Source organism: Carassius auratus, chromosome 12, assembly GCF_003368295.1.
Source record: "Carassius auratus strain Wakin chromosome 12, ASM336829v1, whole genome shotgun sequence".
Lineage (NCBI taxonomy): Eukaryota > Metazoa > Chordata > Actinopteri > Cypriniformes > Cyprinidae > Carassius > Carassius auratus.
The window spans coordinates 19,471,566-19,491,471 of record NC_039254.1 but is presented as its reverse complement, the minus strand read 5'-3'; the positions used below and the strand labels follow the sequence as shown (position 1 = coordinate 19,491,471).

Sequence of the window (19,906 nt, the reverse complement as noted above, 5' to 3'; positions counted from 1 at the left end):
AGTTTACATTTCACCATTCTGTGTGATCAAAATTCGTAGGTAATTGTGACGTTTTATCCTGTATTTTGACACACTTTTATCCTGTCCTGGGTTCATTGATCTGTCCGTACACTACCAGTTGAGCAGCAGGTCTTGTGAATGACTGTCTGTATGTGAATTCCCATCCACCGTGAGATCTTGAGTAATTAACTTCTCACACTGATCACCCGATAGCTCTGGTATTTGATACCTTATCAAATTAAACACTGAGATTGGTAATCCAATTAGAAATTTTTGCTGAGTAGAGCTACTGGTCTTTTGCGATATTGGAAATGCTGCATAAAAAGGCTTTTTCAAAGATTAAAATGATATTAGATTGTTGGATGTTGTAGCTAGACCCGTTACACAAATCTGATCCCAGGTTAAGATGATCTTTGAGCAGCTTCATGCTAAAAGAGTTTAAATTCTCGTAACAAGTTAGCAGTGAAAAACATTTTTTTTTGAAAGCAGGTGTTTAAACAAAACATGTTTTCTGTGTATAACACTATCCCACACAGAACCCATAGACCTTCACTGATCTGCAAGTGCTTGACCTTTATAAACACTCACTGAATGATATAAAGCCTTATGAAGACCTATTTTAACCCAGTGGAGTCTGTAAGCATACAGTGACCACTAACCACAATAGTGTTGGAGCCATGCATTCTTTGCAGGGAAATAAATGTATGTACAACATTATTCACAGACAGTACTTCAGGGAACCTTATCAAAATCATATTAATATAGTGCTAGTATAACCAAAGTGAAAGGATCACAGTTGAAGTCGGATTACACAGTGAGACCTGTGTGACGACATGCATCTTTTTCCTGATCATTTTAGAATAACTCAAGAGTGACTGTGGAAACTTAAGTGAAAGGGGGTTTGGAGTTAATTTTTGTTAGTATTGACTATTCAGGACAAAGTCTAGCGCAATCTTTTGTCCAACACATCACTGCACAACAGCAGAATCTGTCTTCTTCCCAAGATCCAAGGTCAGACTGACATCTGCTCTGTTCCCTTGCTTATCCTTTCTGCTGCAGTTCTGCCATTTATTTTTTAATCTATCAATATATATATATATATATATATATATATATATATATATATATATATATATATATATATATATATATATATATATATATATAATGCAGTTGTTTATGAAATTGTAATATTAGTGCCTTTTACAATATCAATTAGATATACCGTGAGATTAAAGTGGTTTTTGAGCATATAGTGTATTTCCAAATCCAAATTATTCCAATTTTGGTTTAATATATCATAAATGTCTTTTGCATATGAAAACTGAACACTGATGCTCTGTCATATTTTACAGAGAAGTGGGAGCACAAACTATCTGCCCCTTGTCCTTAATGTCCCAAAGTTCAAACTTCAGTCAGTCATTAACTAACATGCCTAAACGAACCTCCCCTCTCTCTGTCCTGCTCATTTGCTCTCATCCTCTCAGTTTATTTGCACTAGAAACATTGCACAGAACAGTGATTGTGTCAGTCTTGCCAGACATAATTACAGGTAAGGTACTTTTTGTTCTAATTTCTCAACAATTTTAGACTTTTTTTTCTCTCCCCAATTTTTTGGAAGTGGTATATTTGTGGATTTGGACATTAAAGTGAAACTCTTGTTTCTTTTCTACGTTCATCTGCTTACAGGTGTCCCTGATGTCTGGTCTGTAGAGATCTGTGTCGAATCCAAAAGGTGTCAGTCCATATATGTGTGAATGAATGCACACATGAGCTGTGGTGTTTGCTGAATGAGATTTGAAACTGCACGATATTGAAGCGTAGTGCTGCAGTGGCTCACTTCTGCAGCTCTTAAGATAAGCTTTGTGCTGGGATCAATAATTCACCACTTTAGGTTTTATCAAAACAACTTTTCTTAACATCTTCAGCAAGTGTCTGAGCAGTGGAGATGTGTTCTCTTCTGCGGCCGCCGACGTTCAGTCGTTTTATATCTGTGCGGCTCAAGAGCGTGGCCGCCTCTCAGTCCCTGCCGGCCAAACGTGACCGAAGCCTCTGTAACCCCTCATCGCCTGACTTTCTGACCTTTGAGGATCCTCAAGCATTCAAGGTGAAGAGTTTCTGGGAGCTGATCCGAGCTCTCGGAGTCTTCAGGCTTTGCTCCTTCCCTGTGCTGGTTAATAACTGTAGTAAGGTGAGGCAACAGCTGGAATTTTGTGTGAACTACCAATGAAGCACACTTACTGATTTATAAAGTCACCACAGTTTGACACATTCTGTTAGCTTGAAAAATGTAGAAATTTCATCTGGTGTAGAAGAAATATATAGTTGAGTAACATCTCTGTAGCAGTGTAAACTAATTTCATGTTTTCTAATAATATTTCCAAGAGGCAGCATGTAAAACAAAAACAGGAGAGGTCCTAAGACAGATCCTTGCAGTGCTCCATACTTTTGCCACTGTAAGATTAAATTTTTCCTCATTTACAGAGACAAAATTTAAATAGTCAGACAGACAGGATCTAAACACCTGTCCCTGAATATCAATGTCAGTGTAGCTTGCTAATTTACTTCAAACTAGTTGTGTATTCTTAGTGAGAGGCTTAATATCCACCAGATTGAAGGTTCTCAAGACGTGACCTGCAGATAAGGAGACATATATAACATTGAGAATAGGCTATAGAGAGCAGTTCTCTTGATAGATCAGTGGGTATGGGATCTAGTACACGTGTGATATGGCTAATCTTATCTATAAAATCTCTTATATTTACACCTGTAACATAAGTTCTCTTTACATAAGTAAACATAAGTAACATAAGTAACTTTAAGAATATTGCTGTAGATTGTTGGCTACAATTCAGTAGCTGAATGCATTGAAACTTATTCAATTTACAGTAACTTTAGTGCAATAGATCTGATGTTTGAAAATCATTTTTGTTTGACATTTTACAATTATCTGGTTTAATCAGATGTTTTCTTGGTCCTGGTGTTAACATATTTGTATTCACTGTTTGGGGAACAGACACCATGTAGAATGGACTACATAGCCTATGTTCTAACCACTTGACACTACACGATATCAAAACTACAATTTGTTTGAAATTTTACATTCTGCAGCAACATGGTTGTGTATCGTCCTGAAGATGTTATCTAGCAGAAGCTCCCTTGAAAACATTAAATGACACTAATGTGTCTGATTATCTCATGTCTAATGAAGCTGATGGCCATTACGAGGAAGGTTTTGGGTCAGCGATGTTTCTGCATGGTCGTGCGTCCGTCTGTGTATGCTCAGTTTGTGGCCGGTGAAACAGAAGGTGAGATCGCAGACTCCATGCAGAAGATGAGCTCACTGGGGCTCCACCCCATGCTAGCCGTCCCCATCGAAGAGGACCTGGGAGAGAGCACCGGGTAAGACAACATTTTGTCTTTATGAGGGCACATTATGTAAACATGTAACGTGTCATGAAGTGAAGTGAAGTGAAGTGAAGTGAAGTGAAGTGAAGTGACATTCAGCCAAGTATGGTGACCCATACTCAGAATTTGTGCTCTGCATTTAACCCATCCGAAATGCACACACACAGAGCAGTGAACACAAACACACACACTGTGAGCACACACCCGGAGCAGTGGGCAGCCATTTATGCTGCGGCGCCCGGGGAGCAGTTGGGGGTTCGATGCCTTGCTCAAGGGCACCTAAGTCGTGGTATTGAAGGTGGAGAGAGAGCTGTTCATGCACTCCCCCCACCCACAATTCCGTCCGGCCCGAGACTAGAACTCACAACCCTTCGATTGGGAGTCCAACCCTTTAACCATTAGGCCACGACTTCCCCAATGACTGTTTGTCATTGATTTATGACAAACACTTCAATCTAATAAAGCGTGGATGAACAGTAGAGCAGCACCACAGGATTAACTTGAGATTCTTGTGTTGTTTATTTTGACACACATTCGAGTAAAATGGCTTTTTGAATATAAAAAAATATATATATTCTGTTTGGCAGCTGCCAGGAGTACGCACGTACCCTGTAAGCCCAGGGGCTGAGCTGCACCGTGGGACCCAGTATTTTGTTTTGTTTTGTTTTTAGCTTTGAGTTTTCATTAATTTCACAACCCACTGTGCAACTGTTTTCTAGGAATGCTGAATTTGCGGCAGTGCCGTTTCTTTCTTTCTTTTTATAAAACCTGCACGAAACTTGATATTGAATTAATAATATACAATTTGGTTAACTTTGTTCTTTTTGCATCTAAATGTTGCAGAACAGTGTATTTTACTGTCAAATACTGTGACTTTGATCATGACACACTTTATTTCCACAGGGAACGTCGATATGAAGACAACCTGGCGTCCATGCTGGAGTGTGTGCACATGTCTCACAGCAAAGGCTGGAGTAAAAATCCCATGATGCAGCTGAAGATCACAGCTCTCGTCAGCCCTGAGCTGTGTGTGAGTGTTTCATCACTTCATTTGAGTCGAGATGAACAACCATTCAGCTTCTTTGTTTGATATGTACTTTTGAAAGAATGATCCTGTCCTTTCCGTCATTGCTGTCCTTTTCCCTATTTAAAGTACAGATGTTGCTAGCAGTATTAGTAATTATATGAATTCCTGTTCAGGTGAAGCTGACTTCTCTGCTGAAGATGGAGCAGTATGATCTGAACATGCTTGTGAGAGCCATGGAGGGAAAGGTACAGATTTTATCATCACAAGCTTCTTGTAATCAGCTTTTATTTAGTATTTATTGCTTTATATGGTGTTCTTTTTAACTGGTAGGAGGTCATGTTTCCTGGTCTGAGCGAGAGTGAAAACACACACTTCCTGCTGGGCCTCCAGAGACTCAACAGAATCGGAGAGGTACCAAACCTTGAACCCAAGTGAACTGAAAGAGCGTTAGCGCTGGGACTGAGTGGACATGCTGTGTGTTCACAGGCGAGTGTTAATAAAGTACGAGTTTTGGTGGACGCGGAGTACACGTACATGAATCCTGCCCTGTCACTCATCACCGCAGCCATGATGAAGAAGTTCAATCAACAGAGCGCCTGGATCTGGAACACGTATCAGTGCTACCTGAAGGTCACAGCCAAGCTTGCTTTGCCATTACAAAGTCTTGACAAACAAAAACAACACCAAAGTGTTTAAAAATAAAAGCCCTCTGCTGTATAAAAGCACATTTTATATTCCTACTGGCGTCTGTTTCTTCAGGAATCAAGGAATCTACTGCTTGATGCCATTCAGACGTCCATCGATCAGTCTTTCTGTTTCGGTGTTAAGCTCGTCAGAGGTGCTTACATGGACAAAGAGAGAAAACTAGCTGAGAAAGAAGGGCGAACGGATCCAATCCATGAATCATGGGAGCGAACTAATGACAGGTGATGCGTCGACTCCAAAGCCTGCTGCGTCTCAGACTTCATACTTTTTTATCAAGTGAAAGGCCTTTTAATACAATTGTACACACATTCACCTTCAGCTTGTGGTTCACGTTAATTTGTGCTCTGAAACCTTTGCTTGCTTTATGCAAAATATTATTATAATTATTTTTTAAATCATGTTAAAATACGAGTATTTTTGAGGTATGTCATACAAGTATGTTTTGCTGTTATAAAAATCTCAGTGAATTTCATCTGACTTTTTGACCAAATAAATAACATCTGCACCAGTTTGAATCTGAAGAAAATTAAGGTGAGTATGAGCTCTTCACATTCTCATTATATTATACCATGGGCCATAAAAGCCTGATATATCTCAACAACAAAAGTCTTGTTTTAGATATTGTGTGAAGGACTTTAATTTAATCCATTAAAACAAACAAATAAATAAGATTTTTAGACAGATTTATTCAGTATGTCCTAGGTCAAAAACATTATTTCATAAAACAAACCTTAACAAAAATAGTTGTGTAGTACAATAACTGGCTTAATTATAGGATTTCCCTGGGAATAAAATTCCTGGATATTTCTATATTTATAAACTCCTATTTACTTTATTTATTTATTTATTGTTGTTTTTGTTGTAGTTTTTTTCAGCTCTGAAATATTTCATTGGGTATGCACAACTCTTTGTGGTTGCAATATCTATTCAAATGTGTATAACTGCAGCTTGGTTTATGTTTTTATTAAAATCTAATGCTAATTGATTTTGTTTCCTTGAATTGAAATGTGCTGAAAGTTTTTCCATGCCTTCTCTTTGCAGTTATAACGGATGTCTGGAGATCATGCTGAGGCTGGTTTCAGAGACACCGGAGCGCTACATGATAATTGTGGCCACTCACAATGAAGAATCAGTGCGGCGCGCCGTGACACGGTACACCTGCGTGACTGACTGGTGTTCGCCGTCAGTGTGGAGCTCCCTGATGCTGATTGTTCATGTGTTTGTGTTATAGCATGGAGGAGCTGGGGCTTGACAGAGACACAGACGCGGTGTGTTTTGGTCAGCTGTTGGGCATGTGTGACCACGTGTCTCTCACTCTCGGTAAGAAACTTGATTCTGAATGCACTCATGTGCTTGACTCTCTGGAGCAGCCGTAACATCAGGTGCTCTTCTCCTCTCAGCGCAGCATGGTTTCTCTGTGTATAAGTCTGTGCCATACGGCTCGGTGGAGGACACACTGCCGTATCTGGTCCGCCGTGCTCAGGAGAACCGCACCGTGCTCCAGGGAATCCGTAAGGAACGAGACCTGCTCCGACGGGAGCTGCGCCGCAGACTCAAAGAGAAGATCACAGGCACAGCCTAAAGACTCTCACACAGGGCTATCACACAGAGCCCCGCAGACACATACCATGTAGCTTTCAAATAAGCCTGAAGGACTTGATTAGTTGGATCAGGTGTGTTTCGTTGAGGTTGAATCTAAACTCTGCAGGGCTCTGGTCCTCCAGGGACTGAGTTTCACATCCCTGCTTACATCAGAACTGGGATGATGGCCGTGCATTCGAGGCATTAGCCTTTGAAAGATGCGAACAATAGTGTCTTCTAGTAGATGTTAATAATGATTTGGGATTAAAATGAACATGAATTCAAAACTGGCCCTTTTTAATGCATGTTCCTGGTGTTTCTGTGCACAATTCACCAGTGCAAATTATTCCAAAGGAAAAAAAAGTCTGCCTTTGTAACACACATTATTGGGAACAATTAAGATTTATATCATTTATTCTAAGGAGTCTCTTCTGCTCACCAAGACATCATTTATTAGATCAAAAACACAGTATATTGTGAAATATTATTAGTTTAAAACAGCTGTTTTCTGTGTGAATCTGTGTTAAAGTGTAATGTATTTCTGTGATGCTCCGCTGTATTTTCAGCATCATTCCTCCAGTCTTCAGTGTCACATGATCTTCAGAAATCAAGCACTATGAACTTTGCCTTGGTCATAAACCAAAGAAAATCAAATAAAATATATTAAAATATTCCCAACAACTTCTCTATCATGTTGTTCTTAAACATGGTTTGTCTCTCAGCGTCAGTGTAGTGCTGTTTACCTGACCTTGTTATAAACCTTCTCTGTCCAACACCAAATAGAAAAGGAGAGAAGAGAAACGAGTGGAGCTGGGAAAATGAAGGAGGGCTTTGAGGTAATTATCACCTGGACTTTAATGGTCTTTCCTCAGTTTCTCACACACACACACACACACACACCACTGTAAATAATAATATTAACTTAAACACAATTAGAAATAAGTAAAATATACATCAATATTCAACTATTACATTAAATATTAGTCAGGATAAAACATAACTTCAAACCATATCAAGAACTGCAGAGATTTTCTTTTTCTGACATAAGCTCTAAAAAGTATTACATTTTAAACTACAGTATTTTGGTTTATTTTTCCAATGCAGTCATAAAATGCACAGTGCTTCCATCATCTTCAGAGCAAAGTCATTGATTGATGCAGACATCACCGTCTCCTCACAAACTTTGTCTTACCTGTTAATTCTGGTTATTCTCAGAATACTACTCTTGTGCCAAGGTCAATGTAAGACCCCTGAGCATGAGATGCTGGGGCGGTCTGTAAACATGCCTGAGGGGTAAATGCAGGGAGTACAGGGATCCTGGCAGAGACGGAGTGAGTAGGGAGGAAACAGAGGAGGAGAGCGAGGAGTCGAGGGAAGGGAGCAAAGCAGTGCGCAGTACCACATCTGGCAGATAGAATTGAGCTGCTAGAAGCTGCCTATCTCAGAGGGAGCTACGGCGGGGTAAGCATTTGAAGAGGAAGGGCATTGTGGATGGGTCGAGGCTGGATTAAACTGAAACACTCTGCACTGACTCCTGATCTCTGTCACCATGGCAACACCAGAGCTGTCACTCAACACATGGAAACAAAGTAACTGGAGATACTGATTTAAAAGAGTAACTTGGATATTTCCTTTTTAAATTAAAAAGTAATGCACTACTTTACTGAAGTAATTCTTTCACTGTGTGTGTGTTTGCTCTGTCTCTGGTTAGAGCGGCTGGTCGGGATGTTTTGGGATGTCCCAGTGTTTGTTAATCACACAGTGTCCTCTCTTCTCTTCTGAGCTCTGGCTTTCATTTATTTCACCTCTCCTCGAGGTCTCTGCTGAAGTTGTGTGCCCCTGTTTTAGTTTGATGTATAATGCTGCTAAGGATGAGTGAAAGCGATTAGTGACTGAGATTCATCAAAATTATATTTAGAGATTACACTGGCAGATAACTGTGCCCAGAACTGTCCGTTCCGAAATCTGCAGGTTTTAATGGATAATAAGCACTTATTATGATGATTATTATAATTAATAATTTTATTTTACATTTTCTCTGCCAGTCAATTTATCTTAATAAGAACAGAAAATAAAAACAACACTAATAAACTAATATAAACAGGTAAGAATTGCTAGGAAGAAAATCTGAAGTATGATAAAGTCTTTATCTTTTTTTATTATTATTCCATATAATTATTCAATGATAATAATTACTATTACAGTATGTCTAAAAACTGCTAATTAAATTTTGAACTATTTCATATTTACCATTTGTAGTATTTGACATCATATAATATCTTATAGAGTATTGGAACACTTAATTTTTCTTTTTCTTTTTAATTTTATTGTTGTTTTATTTTAATATTGTTTTATATATGTTCAATGCCAGTCTATTTATCTTTTAAAAATAAGCAAACAAATGCAATTCATACAATTAAAACAAGAAATAAACCAGTATTGGGCATTTAAACAATTGTTTCTCCTTTAATATGATTCTTATTCAAATAATAAATGTACTTTGAGAGTTAGAAACCATTAGTATGATGTGATTTTCCATGAGTGCATCCTCTGACGTGGCTGGGGTTTTTATCTGCGCAGTTTTTTTCTCAGGAAATCCACATCAGTTTGCTCATAAACAGTCCAAAATCTTTCAGAGCCTCTCAGTCCATCATCCTTCCATCATCCCTCTTAATCTTGCAAAGAACATTTCTCTTAAAAGTGATTTCTGGTCTTCACCATCTGCCCAGCAGCACACAGATTACAGATTTCGGTTTTTATTTTGTCTTTTTTCTGAGAATCAGCAGATTAATGGAGATATTTAGTTAATGTAAGTCTGCAGGATCTAGCATCACTCATAACTGATGTTAATCTGAAGAGATCAGGAGACTGAACCCAGATCAGCGAGACCGAGAGACTTACAGCTGTAGTGAGAGGATCCCGGCAAAACAGATTCGGCAGAAGTTAGTGTGCGATCTGGAGAGTGTCAACGGATTGATACAGCGTGGAGCTTTGTAGCCAATCACAGTCATATCTGTTGATTTCTGGAACACACTGGCCAATCACAGGCTTTTACATTGATCAGATTCAGAGTTTTTGTTTCTCACACTCACGAATCATCTTATTGTAATATGACTAGGACTACCTTGTGCCACAAGGATCCGTCCCAGGTCCCCTTCTATTTTCAATATACATGTTGCCCCTTGGTAATATTATTAGAAAATACGGGATTAGCTTCCACTGTTATGCTGATGATACTCAGCTATATATCTCACCGAGACCAGATGAAACTTCCCAATTATCTAAGCTAACAGAGGGTGTTAAAAATGTAAAAGATTGGATGACAAATAATTTTCTCCAATTAAATTCAGATAAAACAGAGATATTAATTATTGGACCAAAAAACACTACACAGAATCTTGTAGATTACAATCTGCAACTAGACGGATGTACTGTTACTTCCTCTACAGTCAGAAATCTGGGTGTTATATTAGACAGCAATTTGTCTTTTGAAAATCATATTTCCAATGTTACAAAAACTGCATTCTTCCATCTTAGAAACATTGCCAAGCTACGAAACATGTTATCTGTTTCTGATGCAGAAAAGCTAGTTCATGCATTCATGACCTCTAGACTGGACTATTGTAATTCACTTCTAGGTGGTTGTCCTGCTTCGTCAATAAACAAGCTACAGGTCGTCCACAATACAGCAGCTAGAGTCCTTACCAGGTCAAGAAAATATGATGAAAATATTACCCCAATTTTACAGTCTCTGCACTGGCTACCTATTAAGTTCCGTATCAGTTACAAATTATCATTACTTACCTATAAGACCCTAAATGGTTTAGCTCCTGCGTACCTAACTAGCCTTCTACCACGCTACAACCCATCACGCTCCCTAAGGTCACAAAACACTGGACTTTTGGTCGTTCCTAGGATAGCAAAGTCCACTAAAGGAGGTAGAGCTTTCTCACATTTGGCTCCCAAACTCTGGAATAGCCTTCCTGATAATGTTCGGGGTTCAGACACACTCTCTCTGTTTAAATCTAGATTAAAAACACATCTCTTTCACCAAGCATTCGAATAATGCATCTCTTAAATTGTGAGTGTAGTTGCATCTGATCAAATGTGCATTCTTATTCATTAGCTTGTGTTAAACTAATTGTACTTTGTTGGATCAGCAGCTATGCTAATGATGTCTCTATGTGTTTCTCTGTTTCTGCTGGATCTTCATCCCGTGGTAACTAGGATTTACACAAGCTCCAGTCTGGATCCAGAACACCTGAGAAGAGATGATGCTGACCCTCAGAGGACCTCAGATGATGCTGACCCTGAATCAACAACAGAACTAACAAATATTGCTACATGTGTGACTGAATCATATAATAATTATTAATTAATAATATTGATAGTTCATCGTCTAGCTGACTACATCTTGTATTATTATTATTATTATTTATTTTTTCTAAAATCCTGTCAAACGTGCACAAACTGACAGTCACCACTTATAAGCTACTACTAAATATTGTAGAAACATAATTTTCTGTAAAATTGCTTTGTTACGATTTGTATTGTAAAAAGCGCTATACAAATAAACTTGAATTTAATTGATTATAATTTATTTTAATTTGGGATTGTGGAATAACTATCTTGAATTGCACAGCAAAAGAAAGGACAAAATAGATGGAAATCACTTTTAATAATTTACAAAAATCCCTCAGAGATTGATTCTGGATGCGGGCCAGTCACTTTCTCACACACACACACACGCACGCACGCACGCACGCACACACACACACACACACACACACACACACTCACAAACACACACACACACACACAAACACACACACACACACACACAAAGAGAGAGAAACAACACTCCTAATTTTGTATTTTATTGAGCAAATATCTATGAAAAATCATGTAAAGACAGACGCGTTGTGATATTAGACTCAGAAATATTGCACATCCATCTCTCAGATCAGTAGCTCTGTATTGCACTGAAAGCTGAGATGTCTGCACAGTTTATGGAGAAGAGATCTTTCTGATATTTAGGGATATGAATGCTGTGTTTATGATCCTGAAGATGAACGTCTCAGCAGCTCGACAGCATCCTGACAAACTCTGTAAGAAGAAGAGAAGCAGAAGAGCTGTTGTCACCTGTGTGTGGAGGAAGTGTGAGCATCTATACGTGTGTCATCGCTCACCTTCGAAATCGACCGTGCCGTCGCCGTTATCATCCGCCTCTCGGAGCACGGCTTCGATCTCTGTGTGGTTCATGTGTTCTCCCAGTAGTTTAGCCATGGCGCTCCTCAGCTCCTCGGAGGTGATCGAGCCGTCTCCGTCCATGTCAAACTGCAGACCACAGAAGACCAGATGCTCAGAATGCAGTGCTCAGCACCAGACACAGCTGAGGTTTGTCTCTCACCTCTCTGAAAGCGTCTCGCAGCTCCTTCACTCCGATCATGCCGGCCGTTTCAGCCAAAAGCTTCGGGGCCATTAACTCCACAAAGTCTGTGAAGTCCACCCGTCCTCCCACTGAGAGACAGAGACAGAGATCTGAACACTGCACGCGGCTCACAGAGATGCTGAGGATAACACGTACGGTTCATGCTGATGTTCTGGCCCAGCTCGATCAGCTCCATCTCCGTCGGCATGTAACCCATCGTCCTCATCAGGTTCCCCAGGTCCTTACAGCTTATTAGTCCATCTTTATCTTTATCGAATTCATTAAACGCCTCTCTCAGCTCTGAGAACAAGAAACAGGGTTCATACAGTTCTTCTTCTCAGTAATGATAATAATAACAACGACTGCAATGTCCACTAATGTTTGTCCTACAGCAAAACATGTGAGTATATGTCTGTGAAATGGTGTAAGTTTGTTGAAATGGAATGATTTTTATTGGCTCGATGCATACGTCAGTGTAAGCTTTGACATGAGATGATAGGAGGTTATATTCCAGATGACAGGTGTGTTTACCTTCGATCTCATCGTCTGCCAGCTCTCTGTCCTGAAAAACCAAAAGCACAGGTCAAGTGTGTTTCCCGTCGTCTGCACGTCTCTCTGAGATTAATCTAAAGCCTGTTCTGATGAGGCTTTTACAGCAGACGGCTCTCAGCGGCACGTTTCATGTGAACGGAGGGTTTACAGATTAAAACTTCACCTGATCTACTGCGGCTGATTATGATTATGATTATGTGTCCTTCTGCTGAATCAGGACAAACACAGACAGTAATTAATACAAGGCAAATCCATTAATGATGATCTTCTGATTGCACTTCCGTAAACTACTTAAGATCAAACATAAAAACAACTCAAATTAAATACAAATATTGTAAATATATGATTAAAAATAAAATTAATGAAATAAATAATAAATTATAATAAATTATTTTAAACACATTCTTTGTCTTGACTGTTCATAAAATGGGATGTTATAAATACAGCATAGATCTAGAAATGATGGTTTTGATATATATATATATATATATATATATATATATATATATATAATAAATTTTTGTTTCGTTATAAAACTAAAGTAATGAAAACATATGAAATATAATTAAAAATAAAAAGGATTTAAAAAAGAAAAACATGTCATTTGTCTCAACTGTTGATTAAAGTGTGATAACGTGAAAAATAAACCACTAATTCACAAACTGAACATTTCCATTTTTTTTTCTATTTAGACACTTGTTTAATAATAAAACTAAACTAATAAACGCAACCAAACAAAAAATAAATAAATAAAATACATTTCTACAAACATATAATTGTCAACTGTGTTCATGAACTGGGATGATGTTATAAACTAATACAACATAAATCCATTACTTACATTTTTTTAATAGCACATAATTTCCTTTTTTTTCCTACAGTATATATAGACTTTTGTTTAAAACTAAAATGAAACTAATACAAGTAAACTGCAAAACATAATAAAAATAATTAACAATTCTATTTTCATAAAAATTACAATTTGCTAATAAATAAATAAATGCCATGAACAAACATGTTGTGTTGTCTGTTTAAGCAAATATCTTGTAATGACTATAACGACAAACTTACGATTTTTGCTCGGCGTAAGAAGATGCACGCAGTCATATCTCCAGAGTCCAGAGCTGCTGTGACCTGACACTGGGATGTGTTCAGTGCAGAAGAACACACAGTTACTGATCTAGGAGATAAACTCTTATCCACATTAAATGCTTTCAAGTTAAAGTAGAGGCATATCGTTTTGGAAGAGGAATGTTAAAGTGTGCTTACCCTCCGGGAGTCTGGAGCAGTGTGTGTGGCTTCAGGAGCGCGTCCCTCTGCAGGACTTTAGTCTGCTGTGTGTGAGGGAGGGTCAGACTGACATCTGGACACTGGACAGACTCAGACTCAGCTCCTGACCACACACTCCTGTACTAACACACTCCTGCTCATTAACACACACACAACACACACACACATACACATACGACACACGACACATGACACACACACACACACACACAATATATATATATTATGAACATTAATAAACTTTGCATAATAAAACACAAATTTAAACTTTGGTATTTTATTATTTTGCCTTATTTGTATCTTTGGGCACCACACAGAGAGGTTATGGAACATATGCAGCATTTTAATTTAATAATAATTTTTGACTGTAGATTTTGAAAACCATTTTTATTTCTTCTTTCATCTGAATCTAATAACCTTAATAACACGTGAGATGATTAAACCCTTCATTAAGAGGTTTCTCAGAACACTGCAGTCTTCAGAAGATGAGGTTCAGTCCTGAATACAGTCACACTGAATACATCTACAGATCATAGAGTCTAGAGTTCACAATAGAATTGGAATGAACCTTCATGTTTTTTTTGTTTTTTTTGTTTTTTACTTTTTCCCTCCTTGTTGTTACATAAACGCATGGTTACATTCTACAAATCACAGCCAAATTTCACAAATCTGTTTGCATAAGGGCTTAGGCCTTGTGATGTGATTATTAAGTATTTATTGTCCTCTGTATGATTTCGGTTCAGGGTTATGTAAGGAGAGATCTGGAGGTTTGAGAAGATGTTAACACATAGAGGATGAGACACACCTTCCTCTAATGCATCCAATGGCACTGTATTTCTCATTTTAGAAGCCTATAATACATATATAGAATATAAATTATCTGAATATAAATATATAGCTACATGTATATATTTTCCAAATATATACTGTGTGTATATATGTATATATATATATATATATATATATATATATATATATATATATATATATATATATATATACACAGTATATGTTTCACACCAATGTTTAAGTTTTTTTCAAGTTTGTAGGTGTCAAGGTACAGAAACCAAATAATTAAATGTAAAATAGCACTGGATAGTCTTCAATGTAAAAATGAAATATACAATCAAACCTACATTTATTCAGACACCTTCAACATTTCTCACATTATTACAGTTTTGATATACATATCAAAAATCAAACCTGGTGTCTGTATAATTTTTGGTTTGACTTTTAAAACTACAAAGTAATTCAGTCAAGAGCAGTGAGTGATTTTCTTTCTTTCATTTTTTTGGATTAACATTACAGCAGCCAGTAGCTAAATTAGGTGCTGTCCCTTTAAGGGACGATGAACGCATCCAATATAATACACATCTCATTTTTTTCCTCAACTGTTTGCTTTCACTTAAGAAATAACTGACAGTTTTTTCGACCATAATTTCCAAGGTGAATATTTTGACATAATTTGTATGTATTTGTCGCCACAAGAGCAAAAATAAGCAAATTTGATGTTCAAGTGTTTTGAGACGCCTTTCTCTTAGAAATAACGAACTTGAGTGCGCAAAAGAAGTGATATGTGAACGGCCCCTTAAAAGACAGCAAGCAGCAAGACAACAGTCACAAACCACCTGAGGTACCCCGAATCAGCTCCAGATCTCTGGAAACCATGCTAAACCATAGCAGAACCCTGACTACATTTTATGGTTTGTGATGCTAAAGAACATTTCATGACGTCTCAGACAACTGTAAATGTATGGCTACTGTGGTTTAATTATAAACGCTCTCATAAGATCATATTTAACATAGTTAAATAATTTTCTTTGCCTCTTTATTATTTTATACTGTAAAAACTTCAACCACATAGGTGTCAGACACAGACGAGGACACAGATGAATTAGTGCAATAGTTTTTAATGTGACGCAGAGGTTTCAGACACAGGTGAATCTTGACATGCAGATGACACAGTGATGATATAACTTCCCTTGGGTGATGGTGACACAGATGGTGACTCAGACGAAGACGATGGGCACAGGAACACAGATGATGAAGACAAGGGTTCAGAGGATCAGGTAGGTTAGCCGATAGGCAGTTTGGATAGGGTGAGGAGATCGGTGCAAGACCAGACACTGGGTGATGATGACGGATGGCTTTATATGTGGCACTGGTGATGACGCACAGGTGTTCAGAATTCCGGTGATTGGGGACGAGTGGGTGTGGCATGAGTGTCTGATTCCGGGAGTGTAGCAGGTGTGGCTGTGACAATAGGTTGAAAATGAATAAAGGTTAAAATATTATATTAGAAGTTGTACTTATATATTTTTTTGTAAAGTTATCCAAAGGATTCATTAGCTAATTAAAAAAAAAGAACATTAGATTAATTATTTATTGTAATAAAAATAATCGTTAGATTAGTCGACTAATCGAAAAAATAATCGTTAGATTAGACGACAGAAAAAAATAATAAATACACACAGTACACACATGTAAATCACAAATAATCGTTTGACAGCACTATCTTTCTCATTTGTAAGTCAGTTTGGATAAAATCTTAAAATTATTAAATGTGTCTGTGTCTTCAGTAACGCAGGTATATTTGTGTAAGTCAGATCAGTGATTCTCAACCTTTCTTCCACAGGCCGCACGCATATTATTTACATATTACATCACCAATACAAACCAACCTGATTTATAATATTATAGCCTAAATATTATGATATCTAATCTATTACATTCATTGAAATAAATAAATGATTCTACTCCCCATAAATAAAACATCTGATGCTGTTGGAGCTAACCAATTTTGTGAGATTCAGTTCGAAAGGAGTAACAGCACAAAGAAGTTGCGATTGTAAAACCTGTGTAATATTTCCGCATGAACGATCCGGTTGTGTACACGGCCAGCGCCGATGCAGACTTCTACCATTTATACTTCCGAAAACATACACTAATGGTCTGCTCTGCAACAAATATGTGAACAAACAATTTCCCAGAATTATTGCACATCTGACTGTCTTTATATTAATTTATTGACGGACTGCACAAGTTCAAGAACTAATGAGCTTCTTCACACTGCCTGCACATGTGCTTTTGAAGCCTACTGACCTGCTCAGAGCCTCGGCACACACTCTCCTACCTAGCGGACCAAAGCGGACTCACGGAGTTACAGAGGCACATTTATTTTTTCTCCCTTAAAAACATTGTCCATTCTGATGCTGAATTTTACCTTAACTAATGGCTGTAGATGACTATTTGAATTGAATTCTGCCAAAGTGTGTGTTTATATGTGTTCGTTAAATGCGTAACGTTATGGAATATCTGCTCATGTCTGCTCATGTCTGAAAATAATATATGAAAAACAAAATATTTTTACATAAAAACATTAGAATATAGCTTATATATATATATATATATATATATATATATATATATATATATATATATATATATATATATATATATATATATATATATATACAGTATTGTTCAAAATAATAGCAGTACAATGTGACTAACCAGAATAATCAAGGTTTTTAGTATATTTTTTATTGCTACGTGGCAAACAAGTTACCAGTAGGTTCAGTAGATTGTCAGAAAACAAACAAGACCCAGCATTCATGATATGCACGCTCTTAAGGCTGTGCAATTGGGCAATTAGTTGAAAGGGGTGTGTTCAAAAAAATAGCAGTGTCTACCTTTGACTGTACAAACTCAAAACTATTTTGTACAAACATTTTTTTTTTTCTGGGATTTAGCAATCCTGTGAATCACTAAACTAATATTTAGTTGTATGACCACAGTTTTTTAAAACTGCTTGACATCTGTGTGGCATGGAGTCAACCAACTTGTGGCACCTCTCAGCTGTTATTCCACTCCATGATTCTTTAACAACATTCCACAATTCATTCACATTTCTTGGTTTTGCTTCAGAAACAGCATTTTTGATATCACCCCACAAGTTCTCAATTGGATTAAGGTCTGGAGATTGGGCTGGCCACTCCATAACATTAATTTTGTTGGTTTGGAACCAAGACTTTGCCCGTTTACTAGTGTGTTTTGGGTCATTGTCTTGTTGAAACAACCATTTCAAGGGCATGTCCTCTTCAGCATAGGGCAACATGACCTCTTCAAGTATTTTAACATATGCAAACTGATCCATGATCCCTGGTATGCGATAAATAGGCCCAACACCATAGTAGGAGAAACATGCCCATATCATGATGCTTGCACCTCCATGCTTCACTGTCTTCACTGTGTACTGTGGCTTGAATTCAGAGTTTGGGGGTCGTCTCACAAACTGCCTGTGGCCCTTGGACCCAAAAAGAACAATTTTACTCTCATCAGTCCACAAAATGTTCCTCCATTTCTCTTTAGGCCAGTTGATGTGTTCTTTGGCAAATTGTAACCTCTTCTGCACATGCCTTTTTTTTAACAGAGGGACTTTGCGGGGGATTCTTGAAAATAGATTAGCTTCACACAGACGTCTTCTAACTGTCACAGTACTTACAGGTAACTCCAGACTGTCTTTGATCATCCTGGAGGTGATCATTGGCTGAGCCTTTGCCATTCTGGTTATTCTTCTATCCATTTTGATGGTTGTCTTCCGTTTTCTTCCACGTCTCTCTGGTTTTGCTCTCCATTTTAAGGCATTGGAGATCATTTTAGCTGAACAGCCTATCATTTTTTGCACCTCTTTATAGGTTTTCCCCTCTCTAATCAACTTTTTAATCAAAGTACGCTGTTCTTCTGAACAATGTCTTGAACGACCCATTTTCCTCAGCTTTCAAATGCATGTTCAACAAGTGTTGGCTTCATCCTTAAATAGGGGCCACCTGATTCACACCTGTTTCTTCACAAAATTGATGACCTCAGTGATTGAATGCCACACTGCTATTTTTTTGAACATACCCCTTTCAACTAATTCAACTAATTGCCCAATTGCACAGCCTTAAGAGCGTGCATATCATGAATGCTGGGTCTCATTTGTTTTCTGAGAATCTACTGAACCTACTGGTAACTTGTTTGCCACGTAGCAATAAAAAAATATACGAAAAACCTTGATTATTCTGGTTAGTCACATTGTACTGCTATTATTTTGAACAATACTGTATATATATATATATATATATATATATATATATATATATATACATACACACATTATGTGTATGTTTCCGGTCAGCTCCGGCATCATGAAGTCCTGAACAAAAAGTGAATGAAAGAGGAAAAGAGAGACAGGGATGGAGTTGTGGTTGACAGAAAGAGAAGAACTGCACGCCTGACACCGACGGCATGAGCAGAAACGAAGCCGTTTACATTCAGTAATTTTAATCAGAATCTGCACTGTTGGGGATTTTGTTTGATTGTGAAAAATTTCCTCAATTTTATTTTGGAAAACATTAAAGCTGCCGTTTTGACCAACAGAGTGTCCTGGTACAGTCCCTCTGTCAGGCTGCAAAAATGTCCATAAAGTATTTCAATAGACGTTGCAGCTGCTCCTGTTGCAGCACACTCAGATGTTCACTGCTTTGCCACCCTAACTCCTCAACAGCAGCAACAGTCTCAGGTGATGGGGAGTGAATGGAGCGTGCAGTGGTAGAGGCTGGGATGTGCTCGTCTAAGCTGCAATAATCCGCCAGGGCCCCCCTTGATTCTCTGCAGCTCTCATGTGTGGGCTGGGGGCCGGAGCCGGTGAGCACTGGTGTCTAGGCGATGGCTGCGGGGCAGCGGCCTCTCTGTGATGGTTCTGACCAGACCGGAGTGGCACAATCTCGTTACTGAGGCAGAGAGCGTGCCCCAGCTCATCGACACGTGCTCTCCAGAGGGCCAACAAGCCCAAGCAAAAAATGCACTCCTCACTGATGTCGGTGAGTGAGAACTCGTGGCTTGTCTGGCTCATCCCCACCACCACGGAC

At 38.1% G+C, this 19,906-nt stretch overlaps 2 protein-coding genes across 4 annotated transcripts; one reads left to right on the top strand and one right to left on the bottom strand.

Annotated features, from left to right (window-relative positions):
* Positions 1-1,396: 1,396 nt before the first annotated feature.
* Positions 1,397-7,393, top strand: prodh2 (proline dehydrogenase 2). 2 transcript variants are annotated; one of them, XM_026277474.1, is made up of 11 exons: positions 1,397-1,552; positions 1,690-2,191; positions 3,212-3,402; positions 4,312-4,438; positions 4,609-4,680; positions 4,766-4,846; positions 4,922-5,065; positions 5,195-5,361; positions 6,182-6,292; positions 6,372-6,460; positions 6,541-7,393. In XM_026277474.1, exons 2-11 carry the CDS (start codon positions 1,949-1,951, stop codon positions 6,720-6,722), a joined length of 1,407 nt encoding a protein of 468 aa, XP_026133259.1. In that variant the 5' UTR covers positions 1,397-1,552; positions 1,690-1,948; the 3' UTR covers positions 6,723-7,393. The 2 variants fall into 2 exon arrangements, with proteins under 2 accessions (XP_026133259.1, XP_026133260.1); XM_026277475.1 differs by having other exon boundaries at positions 6,546-6,699.
* Positions 7,394-11,582: 4,189 nt separating this feature from the next.
* Positions 11,583-14,118, bottom strand: LOC113112248 (calcium-binding protein 5-like). 2 transcript variants are annotated; one of them, XM_026277677.1, is made up of 7 exons: positions 13,974-14,118; positions 13,776-13,884; positions 12,684-12,714; positions 12,309-12,452; positions 12,132-12,241; positions 11,911-12,058; positions 11,583-11,827 (listed from the first exon to the last, which is right to left on the bottom strand). In XM_026277677.1, exons 2-7 carry the CDS (start codon positions 13,809-13,811, stop codon positions 11,799-11,801), a joined length of 498 nt encoding a protein of 165 aa, XP_026133462.1. In that variant the 5' UTR covers positions 13,812-13,884; positions 13,974-14,118; the 3' UTR covers positions 11,583-11,798. The 2 variants fall into 2 exon arrangements, with proteins under 2 accessions (XP_026133462.1, XP_026133461.1); XM_026277676.1 differs by having other exon boundaries at positions 13,776-13,844.
* Between the last annotated feature and the right edge of the window lie 5,788 nt (positions 14,119-19,906).